Source organism: Dreissena polymorpha, chromosome 1 (genome assembly GCF_020536995.1).
Source record: "Dreissena polymorpha isolate Duluth1 chromosome 1, UMN_Dpol_1.0, whole genome shotgun sequence".
In the NCBI taxonomy this organism is placed as follows: Eukaryota; Metazoa; Mollusca; class Bivalvia; order Myida; family Dreissenidae; genus Dreissena; species Dreissena polymorpha.
In genome coordinates, this window is record NC_068355.1 from 107,264,060 (window position 1) to 107,283,199 (window position 19,140).

The window sequence follows — 19,140 nt, forward strand, 5'->3', positions numbered from 1 at the left end:
ACTACATGTCAGTCTGGCTCATTACTAGAACAACATGTCAGTCTGGCTCATTACTGGAACTACATGTCAGTCTGGCTCATTACTAGAACTACATGTCAGTCTGGCTCATTACTAGAACTACAAGTCAGTCTGACTCATTACTAGAACTACATTTCAGTCTTGCTCATTACTGGAACTACATGTCAGTCTGGTTCATTACTGGAACTACATGTCACTCTGGCTCATTACTGGAACTACATGTCACTCTGGCTCATTACTAGAACTACATGTCAGTCTGGCTCATTACTGGAAATACATGTCAGTCTGGCTCATTACTAGAACTACATGTCAGTCTGGCTCATTACTAGAACTACATGTCAGTCTGGCTCATTACTGGAACTACATGTCACTCTGGCTCATTACTAGAACTACATGTCAGTCTGGCTCATTACTGGAACTACATGTCAGTCTGGCTCATTACTAGAAATACATGTCAGTCTGGCTCATTACTGAACTACATGTAAGTCAAGCTCATTACTAGAACTACATGTCAGTCTGGCTCATTACTAGAACTACATGTCACTCTGGCTCATTACTAGAACTACATGTCAGTCTGGCTCATTACTGGAACTACATGTCAGCCTGGTTCGTTACTGGAACTACATGTCACTTTGGCTCATTACTAGAACTACATGTCAGTCTGGCTTACTGATAGAACTACATGTCAGCCTGGCTTACTGCTGGAACTACATGTCAGTCTTGCTCATTACTGGAACTACATGTCAGTCTGGCTTGCTGATTGAACTACATGTCATTCTGGCTTACTGATGGAACTACATGTCAGTCTGAATAATTACTGGAACTACATGTCAGTCTGGCTCATTACTGCAACTTCATGTCAGTCTGGCTCATTACTGACTGCTGGAACTACATTTCAGTCTTGCTCATTACTGGAACTACATGTCAGTCTGGTTCATTACTGGAACTACATGTCAATCTGGCCCTTTACTGGAACTACATGTCACTCTGGCCCATTACTAGAACTACATGTCAGTCTGGCTCATTACTAGAACTACAAGTCAGTCTGGCTCATTACTAGAACTACATGTCAGTCTGGCTCATTACTGGAACTACATGTCAGTCTGGCTCATTACTAGAACTACATGTCAGTCTGGCTCATTACTGGAACTACATGTCACTCTGGCTCATTACTAGAACTACATGTCAGTCTGGCTTTTACTAGAACTACATGTCAGTCTGGCTCATTACTGAAACTACATGTCAGTCTGGCTCATTACTGGAACTACATGTCAGTCTGGCTCATTACTAGAACTACATGTCAGTCTGGCTCATTACTGAACTACATGTCACTATGGCTCATTACTGACTGCTGGAGCTACATTTCAGTCTGGCTCATTACTAGAACTACATGTCAGTCTGGCTCATTACTGGAACTACATGTCAGTCTGGCTCATTACTAGAACAACATGTCAGTCTGGCTCATTACTGGAACTACATGTCAGTCTGGCTCATTACTAGAACTACATGTCAGTCTGGCTCATTACTAGAACTACAAGTCAGTCTGACTCATTACTAGAACTACATGTCAGTCTGGCTCATTACTAGAACTACATGTCAGCCTGGCTTACTGCTGGAACTACATGTCAGTCTTGCTCATTACTAGAACTACAAGTCAGTCTGGCTCATTACTAGAACTACATGTCAGTATGGCTCATTACTGGAACAACATGTCAGTCTGGTGTATTACTGGAACTACATGTCAGTCTGGTTCATTACTGGAACTACATGTCAGTCTGGTTCATTATTGGAACTAAATGTCAGTCTGGTTCATTACTAGACCTTCATGTCAGTCTGGCTCATTACTGGAACTACATGTCAGTCTGGTTCATTACTGGAACTACATGTCAGTCTGGTTCATTACTGGAACTACATGTCACTCTGGCTCATTACTGGAACTACATGTCAGTCTGGTTCATTACTAGAACTTCATTTCAGTCTGGCTCATAACTGGAAGTACATGTCAGTTCGGCTCATTACTGGAACTACATGTCACTCTGGCTCATTACTAGAACTACATGTCAGTCTGGCTTACTGATAGAACTACATGTCAGTCTGGCTTACTGCTGGAACTACATGTCAGTCTTGCTAATTGCTGGAACTACATGTCAGTCTTGCTTACTGATGGAATTACATGTCAGTCTGGCTCATAACTGGACCTACATGTCAGTCTGGCTTACTGATGGAACTACATGCCAGTCTGGCTCATTACTGGAACTACATGTCAGTCTGGCTCATTACTGAAACTACATGTCAGTCTGGCTTACTGATGGAACTACATGTCAGTCTGGCTTACTGATGGAACTACATGTCAGTCTGGCTTACTGATGGAACTACATGTCAGTAAGGCTTACTGATAGAACTACATGTCAGTCTGACTTACCGATAAAACAACATGTCAGTCAGGCTTACCGATAGAACTACATGTAAGTGTGGCTTTCTGATGGAACTACATGTAAGTGTGGCTTTCTGATCGAACTACATGTAAGTCTGGCTTACCAATAGAACTACATGTCAGTCTGGCTTAACGATAGAACTACATGTCAGTCTGGCTTACTGATGGAACTACATGTCAGTCAGGCTTACCAATAGAACTACATGTCAATCTGGCTCACCAATAGAACTACATGTCAGTCTGGCTTACTGATGGAACTACATGTCAGTCTGGCTTACTGATGGAACTACATGTCAGTCTGGCTTATTGATGGAACTACATGTCAGTCTGGCTCATTACTGGAACTACATGTCAGTCTGGCTCATTACTGGAACTACATGTCAGTCTGGCTCATTACTGGAACTACATGTCAGTCTGGCTCATTACTGGAACTACATGTCAGTCTGGCTCATTACTGGAACTACATGTCAGTCTGGCTAATTACTGGAACTTCATGTCAGACTGTTTCTCTGCTGGAACTACATGTCAGTCTGGCTATTGAATTAAATGACTGTTCATCATGTACTAGGGTTAAACATGTAAACCCATACTCATTGATGGACAAGTACCATTATAGTAAACTCTTTGAAACTCAGAAAAGATCAACAAAATGACCTTACCTGGTATATTTTATAATGGCAGATTTCATAATACAATAGCAATTATAAGTCATATGGCCAGACCAACCAAAACTTATACTTTGCCTCCTGTGTTTGTAGACATTTTTTTGTGATTTGTGTAATGGTCAGCATGATTTGTGATCCAGTGATGTGCTGGAGTGGTCATTGAATTAGGTTATAATTACACCAGAGTGAACTGTAACAGGATTTAGTTCATAAGATTGCTTATGTCTATGATGTCAGTTTTCCTTTATGTTGGAAAATTAATGGAAAATATCTGTAAAACACCTTACACCCACTAGAACAGATGTGTGTTAAAGAGATTGTTGTATGCTTATTTCAATTTACGTCAGAGTAAAGTACCTCTTACATGTTCCCTCATGCAAGTTATGTTGAATGTTTCTTAGATTTATTGCATCAAATCTGTTTGATAATTGATCAGGTCAAACCCGGATGTGACATGGACATTTTTCCTTTAAAAAACTTTAATGTTATAGATAGAGAATTTATGCTTTGCCAATTCATTACAAAGCTTGTTCAGTGTTGTGTTTTTTTTGCATGACAATTAGTATCTCATTCCTTGTTGACTAAGTAAACATTCTTGAAGCTAACTCATATGCAGATAGAACATGAAGTATATACAAGTTGCTTAATAGTCCCCTTTCAATCTTACAATAGAACTGTATTAAATTTGTAAAACATGGATTTTGTTTGACATAGAGGTTGTGTCAACATGGCCATATAGCCCAGTTTGTTGAGTAATGGGCTAAAAATCCAAAGATTTTGATTCCTATGCTTGCCTTGTAAGTTTTGCGCGCCTTGGTCACAAAATATATTTCTCTTATCAACAGTGCTGTGAAAAATGTAATAGGTCAACAGACTGCAGTTGTTTGGCTAAAATTATGTTGAATACAGCAAAACTTATGATGAAAACAAAAAAACTTGTAGCTTTAGTTATTTAAGCTGCTATCATTTACTTCAAATTCACATTAAATGCAGTATAATCAAGTACGGTAATCTGTTTGACTAGTCTCAATAAGTGCTAAATATAATGCCAAAAGGTGTCTTTATTATTGATATTTATAACTAGTACAGTTATGTCTCCCTCTGAAGAAGTGGGGATAGTTTGCTTTGCACCTCTCTGTCAGTCGGTCCAAGACTTCTCTTTTGCACAAGATACATGTATGTAGAGAAATCTTGATTTAGGAAATATTTGAGTTGCTTGTTGGTTACATGAAAGGAAAGAAAGAATCACATAAATTTTGATGTAATTATGTCAAGGTCAAGGTCATATGGGGCTAATAACAGGAAATTATTTTCTGCTGTTGTCTCTAGAATAGTTTAACGTTGCATCATCCAAATTGGTATGAAGGTTGCTTGGGAAGAAAGAAACATTTCATGTTTGCTCATACTCTGGAGAGCCTTTGGGCTATCAAAGCCCCCCTTTTTTTAATAAGGGTCTTTAGTTATTATCTGTTAAGATAAGAACATTATTTACTTCCAATCTTCTTTAGGGAATGATTTCGCAAGTGTGGATATAGAATTTTAAGTCTGCGATTGATTTTGCAGGAAATCATTAAACTACTGTGAATTGACTATGAGGTGTGCAGCTGGCAAGGATTGCTGCTTGTTTTGTTGCTATGGAAACACATTGGAAATGATAACATATATTTCCTTTCTAAACATTTGGATGTCTGCTGCTGACCTTGTGTTGTGAACCATTTTCCATGAAACTGGGGTTATGCACTGCCCTTGTAATGTGAACCATTTCCCAGGTTTCTGGCATTGTGCACTGACCTTGTCATGCGAACCATTTTCCAGGCAGCTGGTGTTGTGCACTAACCATGTGATGTGAACCATTTCCCAGGCAGCTTGGGTTGGGCACTGACCTGGTGATGTGAGCCATTTCCCAGACAGCTGAGGTTGTGCACTGACCTTATGATGTGAACCATTTCCCGAGGCAGTTGGGGTTGTGTACTGACCTTGTGATGTCAACCATTTCCTTGGCAGCTGGGATTGTGCACTGACCTTGTGATGTGAACCATTTTCCAAGCAGCTCGGGTTGTGCACTGGCCTTTTCATGCGAACCATTTTGCAGGCTGTTGGGGTTATGCACTTACCTTGTGCTTACCTTGTGATGTGAACCTTTTCCCAGGCAACTGGGGTTGTGCACTGCCCATGTGATGTGAACCATTTCCCAGGCTGCTGGGGTTAATCTTATGCACTGACCTTGTGATGTGAACCATTTCCCAGGCTGTTGGGGATATGCTCTGACCTTGCAATGTGAACCATTTCTCAGGCAGCTAGGGTTGTGCACTGCCCATGTGATGTGAACCATTTCCCTGGCTGCTGGGTTTATGCACTGCTGTTTTAGGTGAATCATTTCTCAGTTTTCTGGTGTTGTGCACTGACCTTCCAGGCTGTGGTTTAGGGAGGTGGTTGAAACAGTCAATATTTAGAAAAAAATTATTTCACATCAAATCAATAGATATAAACAATTATTTACTAAAATCTAATAAACAAACACTAAATTTTGTAATTTTAATTTCTTAAATTCTAATAATGGTTTGGCCATAGCCATAATCAGTTGTATTAATATAAACTCATTTGTATTGGATGTGTACCATAAGTATTGTAGATTGTTCAGTTTTACAGTAATGTGTAACAAGGTGACTCGTTCACCAAAGTGTCTGTCTACTATTATTTAGCAAATGGGCATCATCTGTAAATACCAATAAAGACAGGCAGTTCATGTTGCTTTTATAAACAACATGTCCTCATTTTATATCTGACAAACCTGCTCCTATGGCTATACGTTCACTGACTGACTGAAGAAAACTCATTCATAAATGAATGTGACACAAACACTTGATGGCACATGAGCTGCTGTGTCACACCCAGGCTTCTGTTTTTAGTCAGCACATGTTGCAAACTCTGATTGCATTGCAGCTGAATCTTCCTCATTTGGAAATATGCTTGAGGTGAAGATTCAAGGATTGATATATTTATTGGAGTATCTTTATGATATTGATTTGTGGTCATGGATAATGTCTCAGGTATAGTACTTTTGTAGTCATCATTTAAATATTGGTGAGTTAACATTTCCTTTATTATTTTTAACGTTTCATACATCATTGTGAAAAAGTTTAATGTTTATTGCAGATGAAAGTTAACGAAACCATCAAAATCCATACACTGCACATTTAAATGTACATATATTGTAATATTGTCATTTCTTTTTATTAATGTATTACTTATTGTAGACAGTTTATTCACATGGTTAAATAATAATGGAAATAATATTATTTGACAATTATCAACAATTTAAAAAATTAATATGAAACAGGGAGCATTCTGGATATTACCTGCTTGAAAGTGCCCTTTTGACAAAACAGCCCCCCCCCCTCTGCCCTTTTCAAATGCTAGCACTGACTGGAGTACTGTAACTACTACAAAATGATGTTCAACTTCAAATATGTTTTTTGTGGTTATTATACTAGGTGACTGACAGAAAACTTAAACAATCACTATCAAAGCTGAAGAATAGCTAAGAGAATAAATTATTGAGAGATATCTAAGTCAAAAGTTATCTTTTACAGTTTTTATGCTGTATCTGAATTGGTTATTTCTTCCTCAATTTGCATCATGAACACCAGATGCTAGCTTTACATTATTCGTTGAGCAACAGCTGTTCCCAAGTTTTCTTAAATTGATATGGGTTCGACTCATAAACTATTTACAAAGGACAGTGTTTCTTGGAATGGGAAAATGAACACTGCATATATTGTGGATTATACTCTATTCTTAACAAGAAATATCTATAAGAGTATGTTTTCATTTACTTATAAGGCGCACAAGGCAGGTAAATTAAGATTAACATAAATATTAAAATAAATTTAAGTAATAAACTTGACTACATATGCACACAAAACCTTCAAAATAAATATTTAAGATCCTGCCAAACCACTATATACAGATAACCATTTATTTAGAATAAAATATATTTTTTTATTTAAATGATTCCTCATTACAACAATTAAACATAATATTTGTATTCCAGTTGTATTACCCTTTGTGCTATATCTGGTATCGATTGTGGACTGTCAACTTTTATCTCATAACCACTTGTGGGGCCTCATTTTTCATTTAATCTTAATGAAACTTGGTCAGAATGTTTATCTATACATTATCTAGGCTTCTGTGTCACAAGTGTTTAAAAACTCAGTCACCATGTCAAATTTTAGACAATCTTGTAACAGTCTCTAGAGGCCAAATGTATGATTCAATCTTAACCCTTTACAACTTAGATACATATTTTGACACATTTGTTGTCCGTTAGAAAGTTACATTTAATCAAATACCTTTCTTAATAAATTCAAGTTTTAAAGGCTTCATTTCAAACCCTCAGTTACTGATGAGCAGCAAACAGCATAAAACCTGAACAGCAGGGAGTGCCTGGCAGGCTGTTCTGGTTTTATGCTGGTTGCAAAAGCCATTTTCCCTTTGCTTCTTATGGGAAAAAGGGTAAATGTAAATTGGTAAGAATGACTAACTTGATTTAACCTTGGTAAATTTTTATGTCCCCCACCACTATAGTGGGGTACATATTGTTTTTGCCCTTTCTGTTGGTTTGTTTGTGTGTTTGTTTGTTTGTGTGTTTGCGTCAAACTTTAACATTTGCCATAACTTTTGCAATATTGAAGATAGCAACTTCCTATTTGGCATGCATGTGTATCTCATGGAGCTGCACATTTTAAGTGGTGAAAGGTCAAGGTCATCCTTCAAGGTCAAAGGTCAAATATATGGGTCAAAATCGCTTATTTAATGTTCACTTTTGAAACATTGAAGATAGCAACATGATATTTGGCATGCATGTGTATCTCATGGAGCTGCACATTTTGAGTGGTGAAAGGTGAAGGTCAATGTCATCCTTCAAGGTCAAACGTCACATATATGGGGTCATAGTGTTTCACAAACACATCGCTTGTTTAATCTGGGTCTCATGAGATCTAAAACTAGGTGACCAGGTCAAATGTTATAAAAACCATGTGACCACTCTAAAAGCCATATTTAATGCTCAGTCTTGATATAACTTGGGTCAGAATGCTAATCTTGACATTTAACATCTCTATGCCTACTGCCAATCTGGGTAACATGTGTAAACAAAACTAGGAAACCTGGTCAAATCTTTGACAAACCTAGAAACCACTCTTTTATGAAGCTTGGTCATAACTTCAAGCAAGATCAAGGTCACAAGATCAATTCATAGAAAACCTTGTTACCACTTTAGAGAACATATATATATATGACCCAATCTTGATGAAAATTTATTAGCACATTTCTTAGTTTATATGTACAGGCTCAGTAGAAATGTGGGTCATGTGCTCTCAAGAAAAATGGCCACCAGATCAAACCTTGTGACAACCTTGTTTCTTCTCTTGAGAATCAATCTTAATCAACATTGGTTAAAATGATTATCTTCATTACATAGAGAGCAATTTGAATCTGGGTTATATACATATGTATAACGCAGAGTTCTGTATAACGCGCATCTACTTTTTGGAGCAAAAACAATCAGGGAAAAAAATATGAGTACCGTAGGCAAACTGAAAATCATAATGTTTAAATTGCCAATCTTGCGTGTTCTTCTCAAGCTCCTATGTGATATAGATGGAAAGGTCATATTACACAAATATTCAACACCATTACTGACACGACCCGAGAAGAACAAACAATGGAGGTGTCAAGCTGTTTGCCAGTTTGTATGTTTTAATAATAGCCCAGCTACACAAAACTTGACATGTGGCACAAACTACTCGATAATCATAACACCAATCTTGACAAGAGGTATGAAAATGTGTAAACAAACACAACATCAATGCCAAACATTTTATTAACACATTTGAAGAGCAAGAAAAAAAATCGCAAATATGTTGGGGAAAGACCTCTTGCAGACAAACTATTGTAAATTGACAAGTGCCCTTAAAATAAATTCTGTAAGCCTAGAACAGTAGGGTATAATATTGTGGGGAAAAACAATAAAATTAAAATAAAAATGGTTTCCATGTTTTTCATTTTCTTCTGCAAATTTATTTGATTTAAATGCTGTATACGTACCTCAAAAAGATAGATCATGGTGCGAGTTACCGTACCTCGGTAACTGACAAGGAAAAAATCTCTTGGCATGGCTGTAGTGGTGTATAACGCGAATCAAGTTTTTTAAATCAAATTTTGGTGTAAAAAACTGTGCGTTATACATGGCGTTTTATGGTACATTTGTCTAAAACGGTAAAAAAACTAGGTTAGACAGCAACACAAAACATTTCATTCTAAACATTATAAATAGACACAACTACTTTAATACATACATGCCATACGTCCCGGATTGTCCGGGATTGTCCTGGGAATGAAGAACATGTCCCGCAGTCCTGGAAATCAGTCAAATGTCCCAGATTTTACAAAATCCATATATACATGTACCTTCCCTTAGGCTTTACTGCACCTCGAATCTGTATTCCCACTAATCCGCAGCGTCTCCATGGCAATCCCTACCCGAATAGGTGACTACGCTACGTGTAAAAAGCGATCAATTAAAAGGGGTCCTGTTATCATATCGATTGCCTCACGTTCGCAGTCAAACAGAAAAGGTGGCATTGTTTACTGTGGTTGTTAATTGGCTTTTATATACTACGTTAAAATTTCCCTCTGCGTAAGGGCAACGGAGTTGTTCACACATCTGAAGATTAGTGCGGTTAAGAATTAGTCATGAGTGAATAACCCCATGTCAATATCAATCTATAGTTTTAATGGCTTTTTATACCAAGCACACTAATCGGTCCGTATTGTGTACTCCTCCACAATACAATCATGGACAGTTACTTAGGAGACTTTTGATGAAAATATTGATTGTGTCCTCGTGGAAAGTGTGCATTTCATGCATAATTCGGTTATATCAAAACATTTATTTTTACACGAGATTAAATTAAAATCAAAACAAAAAACAATGTGTATCTTTATCGTCTATAAGATTATTAATTATTGAAAAAATTACTGTAACGAATACTAATTAAAAAAATTTAATCGCCTATTGGGCGGATATTTTATACATTTTTAAGATGCTAGACGCACATGCGGCTTACATCATTTAAACAAGATAGCGGACTTTAAAGAACATAAATTGTGATTTTGCAAACATGGCAAATAAAGATCGAATTAACGATGCAGATCATACACTTAGAAAAGATTAATGAAATGCCTGTGATTATCAAGGATGCATAAAATCGTTTTAGATGCTAACATGTTTATTAGTAATGTACTCAATATATGATGTGAAAAAAAATGCGTACCAAAAATGCATATATGTCTATATAAATCGCTATATGTATACATGTCCCGGAAAATTGAGCTCAATGTCCCGGAATTGGTCTGAAAATTTATGGCATGTATAACTTATAATAAGCTTTCATAGTAATCTCTTAAAAGATAACACTTTGAAACTAATAGAGTAGAAACCTCAGGATTATTTCTTTTAATTCACAGATAAATATTGTTCTGTCAGTGTTCTCTTCTTCTATACACATACTGGGCACTCTTTAGAAAATGCTCATACAATTAAGGGAAAGAACCCTGTAGCTCATGCTCTAGGATCTTACCAATGTTGTCTGTCAGAGGCCAATGCATAAGCTCTGTTTCTACACATTCCTTGGGAACAAATATATAGCTTGTAATTTTGTCTAAAGGGCAACCATTAAAAACAGGTTGAAGTTGCTTCTGTCTGAACATGATTATAACAATTAAAGGGATAATATCATGAGATAATAATATGTAGTGTGATGTTGAAGTTGTTTTTGATGATGATAATTGTGATGGTGATGATGCTGCTGCATATATTGATGGATTTTTAAATAACTTTGCGCAAATGCCCACCATCAGACAATGTGTCACATGTAGCTCCAGTTTCCCTAACTTAAAAGGTCACGGTTACTTTTAGTGGTTAAAAAGTCTTAATGTGACCATCCAAAAGCTTGGAAATTCTTGTTTCAGCCATATCTTTGCCAAATATATAGGATTTTGAAATAATTTGGTACAAAAGAAAACATTTATTAGACGACGTGTTGTTTTTAAAACCGTTTTTGCTTTCCTCAAAAGTCTAGGTAATACATGTATTACGAGGTCAAAAGTCAAATTTGGCCATAAAACAGCTTGAAAATCCCTGTCTCAGCTGTAACTTCGCCATATATTAATGGATTTTAAAATATTTGGCACAAATTGCAATTCATGATTGAATGTTGTGTTGCGAGATAAACATTACCCACCTCAATGGTCAAGGCCACATATCAAAGATCAATGTAGGCCATAAAACACAGAATAAGGACTGTAACTGAATCAGTCATCAAGTTATTTGTCAATCAAATGTTTATTGAAAAATGAATGAGTCATAGTAAGAAATTAATCTTTTGTATGCCCCCTTTCGAAGGTATATAGTTTTTGCACTGTCTGTCAGTCTGTCACACTTTTCGTTTCCGCTCTCTAATTCAAATAGTTTTCATCCGATCTTTACCAAACTTGGTCAGAAGTTGTATCTAGACAATATCTAGGTCAAGATCGAATATGGGTCATGCATGGTCAAAAACTAGGTCACGGGGTCACTTAGTGCATTTCAATAACTTCTATCAAAGCGTTTATTGGGGGCATATGTCATCCTATGGAGACAGCTCTTGTTTCAAAATACATTTTTATGCCCCCCTTCGAAGAGGTATATTGCTTTGCTCATGTCGGTCTGTCGGTCGGTCGGTCCGTCCACCAGGTGGTTGTCAGACGATAACTCAAGAACGCTTGGGCCTAGGATCATGAAACTTCATAGGTACATTGATCATGACTCGCAGATGACCCCTATTGATTTTGAGGTCACTAGGTCAAAGGTCAAGGTCACGGTGACCCGAAATAGTAAAATGGTTTCCGGATGATAACTCAAGAATGCATACGCCTAGGATCATGAAACTTCATGGGTTGATTGATCATGACTCGCAGATGACCCCTATAGATTTTGAGGTCACTAGGTCAAAGGTCAAGGTCACGGTGACCCGAAATAGTAAAATGGTTTTCGGATGATAACTCAAGAACGCATATGCCTAGGATCATGAAACTTTACAGGTAGATTGATCATGACTCGCAGATGACCCCTATTGATTTTGAGGTCACAAGGTCAAAGGTCAAGGTCACGGTGACCCGAAATAGTAAAATGATTTTCGGATGATAACTCAAGAACACTTTTGATTAGGATCATGACACTTCATAGGTACATTGATCATGACTCACAGATGACCCCTATTGATTTTCAGGTCACTAGGTCAAAGGTCAAGGTCACAGTGACAAAAAACGTATTCACACAATGGCTGCCACTACAACGGACAGCCCATATGGGGGGCATGCATGTTTTACAAACAGCCTTTGTTACAAATATTAATCATAAATGACAATAAGATATAAATTAGACATAATCATGACCATATCATTTTTTAGCTCACCTGAGCACAATGTGCTCATGGTGAGCTTTTGTGATTGCCTTTTGTCCGTCGTGCGTTGTGCATCGTGCGGCGTCAACATTTGCCTTGTTAACACTCTAGAGGTCACGTTTATTGTCCGATCTTCATGAAATTTGTTCGAACATTTGTGCCCATGAAATCTTAGACAAGTTTGAAATTGGTTCAAGTTGGTTTAAATCAGGGCATTTTTTTTCATTATATAACTATAGTAAAATCTTGTTGACACTCTAGAGGCCACATTTATTTTCCGATCTTCATGAAATTTGGTCAGAAGATTCATTCCAATGATTTCTTGGACATATTTGAAAATTGTTTCCGTTGGTTGAAAAACATGGCCACCAGGGGAGGGGCATTTTTCTTTATATGGCTATAGTAAAACCTTGTTAACACTTTAGAGGCCGCATTTATTGTCACATCATCATAAAACTTGGTCATAAGATTTGTCCAAATGTTATCTTAGATGTGTTTGAAAATGGTTATGGTTACTCGAAAACACATGGCCAACAGGGTCAGGGCAATTTTACTGTTATGGCTATAGTAAAAACTTGTTACTCTAGTCAGCCAGATTGATTGTCCGGGCATCATGAAACGTGGTCAGAAGATTTGTCCCAATGATATCTTAGAAAAGTTCAAAAGTGGTTCCTGTTGGTTGAAAAACATGGCCGCCAGAGGCAGTTAATTTTTCCTTATAAGGCTAAAAATAGCTATAGTAAAACCTTGCTAACACTATAAAGGTCACATTTATTTTCCGATCTTTATGAAACTTGGTCAGAAGATTTTTCACAATGACATTTTGAATGAGTTTGAAAATGGTTCTGGTTGTTTGAAGAAACATGGCTGCCAGGGGGCGGGGCATTTTGCCTAATATGGCTACAATAAAACCTTGTAAACACTCTAGAGGCCACATATATTGCCTGATCATCATGAAATTTGGTCAGAAGATTTGTCCCAATGATATCTTGGACTAATTCAAAAATGGTTTTGGTAGGTAGAACAACATGGGCACCAGGGGACAAGGCATTTTTCCTTATATAGCTATAGTAAAGCCTTGTTAGCACTCTAGAGGCCACATTTATTATCCGGCCTTCATGAAACTTGGTCAGAAGATTTGTCCCAATGATATCTTGGACAAGTTGGAAAATGGTTCACGTTGGTTGAAAAACATGGGCACCAGGAGGTGGGGCATTTATCCTTATATGGCTATGGTAACAACTTTTTAACACTGTAAAAGTCACATTGATAGTCCAATCTTCATGAAACTTGGTCAGAACATTTTGATCTAGTGATATCTTGGATGTGTTTGAAAATGGTTTTGGTCTGTTGAAAAACATGGCTGCCTGGGAGGGGGTAATTTATCCTTATATGGCTATATTAAAACCTTGTTAGAACTTAAGAAGTTACATTTATTATTCACTCTTCATGAAAGTTTACATCTTGGGCTGCACAGAACAGGTCAGTTACTGTAAATATCAGGTGAGCAACTTCACCTTTTAGGCACTCTTGTATTTGATATAATGGAAACTTTCATAACATTTTATTCAAAAGAAAAAAATGTATAAAAAACTGTTTATTCTGAAAGTGCAAAAATACTAACAAAACTTCACCTTAAATTGTTAAACAAGCTCTCAATGAATACATTCACGATTCGATCCCCACTGTGGGAGCGTTCTTTAGATCTCCCCCAAAGACACCAAGTACTGGTTCTAGGCCCAGGAAACGGGCTTGAGAGCATTTATATAAGCCTTATGCTTTCGATGCAATCGAGCTAAAACAAATAGGTTTAAACTAAACTAATGAATCCATTGTTTGTGTGATACTAATTGGACCCTGTGAATACTTGTCTGTTGTTAAAATGATGTTACATGGATCTTTTTTGATGCCCCGGAAGGAGGGCATATAGTGATTGGACTGTACGTCCGTCTGTCCGTCACACTTTTGCGTTTAGGTTTTGAAAAATGCTCATTACTTCTATGTCACTTCAGATGTAACGTTCATATTTGATATGCATGTGTATATGGACAAAGCCTTTCCATACGCACAAACATTTTGACCCCTTTGACCTTGACCTTGAACTTAGAGTCTGCATTTAGGTTTCGAAATCTGCGTTTAGGTTACGAAAAAGCGTTTTTGGGGGCATATGTCTTCCGATTGAGACAGCTCTTGTTTTCAATCCAGATGTCACACAAATCCAGATGTTACAAAACTAGTGGAATGTTAAAATGTATTTTAATGCAATAGTTGGCATACAATACTGTGTATTCTTTGCAAACATGCAAACACATTTTGTCCATTTTGCACATTTTTGTTTCAGGAATAAGTGCCTTATGCAATTCAGAAGAGATTGGACCATGTTTTTCCAAGAAAAAGAGACCTCCCAAGATTGCATCTCTCAGGTACTGCAGATTTTGTTGACCACTGTATGAAGGTACAAATATCTCAGGTAAGGCAAATTGTGTTGACCACTGTATGAAGGTACAGAAGATATCTCGGGTAAGACAGTTTTTGTCGACCACTGTATGAAGGTACATATATCTCGGGTAAGGCAGATTTTTTTTACCTCTGTATGAAGGTACAGCTTTCTCAGGTAAGGCAGATTTTGTTGAACACTGTATGAAGGCAAAGACCTTTTTTCTTTTTTTTTCATTTCAATACCCGTATATTTGAAAATATCTTTACCACAGAGCAAGGTAATCACGCTTTCGCGGTTATGACACGTGTATTGTTGATTGTCATCAGCTGCCCGCGGTAATGTACGTGTCAATTATGTTGTTAATTGATCGGTCTCTTTTATAACGATAATCTCTTTATTCTTGAGGAATTAAACCTGGGAATCTTTAATTGTCGGTATGATCAAAGCCTTAGCTTCTTTTTATTAATATAAAGGGAAGTATGACATGAAACAAATATCAAATAGTCCTTAATTATCACAAAATTAAAGATACCACAAGATATCTGAATTAATTGTAATAAGTTAATAACTCAAAGTAAAACGATAATTCTAAAAAACTTATTTAATGTTTTTTACCATTTTTTGTGTCATTTCAATATGTCTATTCCAAACCAACCATGGAATTTCAAATTTCCAAAACGGAATTTCGGGGGAAAAAAATCCCGAAGAACGTTCGTTCAACCCACATGATCCCTATTGTTGTGTCGCCTGCTACAAAGTACAAACTGCGACATATAGAGATCACTTCCTCACCGTCTGTCTGTCTGTCACAACTTTTGTCATTCAGAATATGCCTGCAATAGGCGTGTATAAGGTCAGGTATCAGGCATAAAAACGCACCAGAATGCGCCAGTTGATGATAAAATTTGAAACATTTTACGGGGGAGGCCCCCCGAACCCCTACCAACAGGAGGGGGATACCCCCTCCCAAACCCACCCCCTCCGCCGCCCCAGTGTCAATTTGCTTCCGACGCCCCTGCCTCTGTATTAAGGTACATATATCTCAAGTAAGGCAGATTTTGTTGACCACTGTATGAAGGTACAGCTTTCTCATGTAAGGCAGATATTGTTGACCTCTAGCTGTATGAAGGTACAGCATCTCCGGTAAGGCAGTTCTTTTGACCACTCTGTGAAGGTACAACTATTTCCTGTAAGGCATATATTGTTGACTACTGTTTTAAAATACAGATACCTCACGTAATACAGGTTTTGTTGACCACTGTGTAAAGGTACAAATATCTCAGGTTACTCAGTTTTTGTTGACCACTGTATAAAGGCACAAATATATCAGGTAATGCAGATTTTGTTTTCTACTGTTTGAAGATACAGATATCTCAGGTATTTTGTTGACCACCGTGTGAGCAAAAGTTGAGCTAAATTATGTTGTATTTTGATTAAAATTGTAAACTAATCATAAACTGTGATAAAAGGTTTATGAGCAATATATCAATAATTATTTTTGCATTTTGAAAATAAAATATAATGAGTGTACTTGTTGTTTTTATTACAGAAAGGTCATATATGGTTATCATAGTCATTTGAGACTATATTGAAGGATTATTTCTATTTTTGTTGCAATTTTTTTGATGGACGCAATATGAAGTAGAATTAATTTGTCTGATAAATATTGTACTTATACATTATTTCCTCTGAGATAAATGTAATCACATTTTGGGCAGAAACAGTCAGATTCCCATTGGTGAATGTGTCATACATTCATTAGATTGCCCACTGCATCATACAATATAAAATAGATAGACTGACATTGGTCTGTATCTACCAAATAATGTCTGTGGCAGAACACACTTGTCAGGTCTTACCAACAGAAGGAAATTCACTGAATGTGCTGCAGAAAAGGGATTTTGTGTTGTCCATATTAAATATATGTTAAATTTAATAATGACAATTTTATTTAAATACACATCAATATTTATCTGATGCATTATTGTTTTAGAAAATATAGCATCATTTTTTTCATTAAAATACATACTATTATGTCTATTGGCTTTAGCCAATGGACTTTTAATAACCACAAATCAAAAAGACATCTTGTCGGTTGTGTGTGAAAATGGGGTAAAAATGGCCTGATGTTTTCAGAAAACAAACTGACAAGATAATATACATTAAATTCTCATTTTTATTTTTTTCTAAACCAATTTTTTTGTGAATTTTTCTGAAATCATTGTAAGTGAATGAAACATTCTTTGAAAATCAAACAAATTTCATTCGTACAAAAATTATATTATTGGCTAAAGCTAAATAACGTTTACTATACAGAGGGGGTAATCACGTGATAGTCTAGATGGCGACATCCATGCCAAGGTAGGTATTTTTTGCCATTTAATACCCTTAGTTACTTTAATTAATTGTATAAATGCCTCTAACTTTCCAGCCATATCAGCAAAAAAGTTACATGTGTTTATTTTGTAGTATTATTTGCTCTCACCTTTACTCACTGCGAAATTTCTTTTTACCTTATTTCAGCTTCACTAAGAAAATTAACGGGGAATTAAGTGGAGATATTAAGCATAATTAATACAAAAAATACGCTTAATGACTTTTACTGATATGGCTGAAAATTGAGCATCATTTAGAAAATAAACAAAATTAAAAAAAGGTTATAAAACAATGTGAATTAACTGTCTCGGCAGGGACATTGGCTTCTTAACTATATCATGTGATTGCCCCCTTTGCAAAAGATATTATTTTCCGCTTTGGAAGGTAAAAGTTTGCATGGGACAGGCACTGGAATTGCATCGGCTTACAGATCAAGAAGATTAGTAAGCAATCATAGCTAGTGACATTTGAAAAAATGCAAAAATTTGTTAACAATTCTATTAAAAATACGGGAACATGATTTTGATTAAATTATTGTATTTTCACAACTTGTTTCATTTATGTCATCATTCAAATCAATACAATAAATATGATTCTTACATTTTTTGCTACATTTTTGCATAGAGCAAAGTACCCTTATTTCGACAGTTTAAGGTTAAAATGTGTATAACAATTTGTATGATAGGTATCCTCCTTACTTCGACATACCATTAACGTACCTTATTGCATCCCGCGCTTTTTAAGTGTTGACTGTCAGGTAAAGATGCTTTATACGTATCGTATTTACTTAAAACGTTAACGAAGTATGAGATCGTTATTTCTACATTGTGCCCCTTATTTCGACACATCTATATTTTTAGCTCACCTAAGCACAACGTGCTCATGGTGAGCTTTTGTGATCACCTTTTGTCCGTCATCCGTCGTGCGTTGTGCGGCGTCAACATTTGCCTTGTTAACTCTAGAGGCCACATTTATTGTCCAATCTTCATGAAATTTGGTCAGAAGATTTGTCTCAATGATATCTTGGATGAGTACAAAAATGGTTACTTTTGCTTGAAAAACATGGCTGCCAAGGGGCGGGGCATTTTTCCTTATATGGCTATATATGGCTATAGTAAAATCTTGTTAACACTCTAGAGGCCACATTTATTGTCTGATCTTCATGAAACTTGGTCAGAAGATTCATCCCAATAATATCTTGGATGATGCCGGTTGGTTGAAAAACATGGCTGCCAGGGGGCGGGGCATTTTTCCTGATATGGCTATAGTAAAAACTTGTTAACACTCTAGAGGCCACATTTATTTACTGATCTTCATGAAACTTGGTCAGAAGATTTGTCTCAATAATATCTTGTTATCTCAGGTGAGCGACTTTGGGACTTTCAGGCCCTCTTGTTTATTCATGTCTTTTGGTAAGCGTTTGTGATCCCAGTTAAGATTGTAAACAATTTCTAATGTTTATGCATATTTCTTACAATCTATGTACCGGTACTTGGGTACTAATTGATGTATTTTTAGCTCACCTAAGCACAACATGCTCATGGTGAGCTTTTGTGATCGCCTTTTGTCCGTCGTGCGTTGTGCGGCGTCAACACTTGCCTTGTTAAAACTCTAGCGGCCACCTTTATTGTCCAATCTTCATGAAATTTGGTCAGAAGATTGGTCTCAATGATATCTTGGATGAGTTCGAAAATAGTT

At 36.7% G+C, this 19,140-nt stretch overlaps 1 protein-coding gene across 4 annotated transcripts in view; it reads left to right on the forward strand.

Moving 5' to 3' along the window:
- LOC127843106 (calcium/calmodulin-dependent protein kinase kinase 1-like) overlaps window positions 1-19,140 on the forward strand; it is a 157,455-nt gene that overhangs the window by 30,628 nt on the left and 107,687 nt on the right. For 2 of the 4 annotated variants that reach the window (XM_052372930.1, XM_052372940.1), the window contains exon 3: window positions 14,968-15,049. In XM_052372930.1, the coding sequence (XP_052228890.1) occupies window positions 14,968-15,049 (82 nt within the window). Of the gene's footprint in view, window positions 1-6,029; window positions 6,168-14,967; window positions 15,050-19,140 lie in introns of those variants that run through there. The other 2 variants (XM_052372957.1, XM_052372920.1) reach the window with 2 other exon arrangements.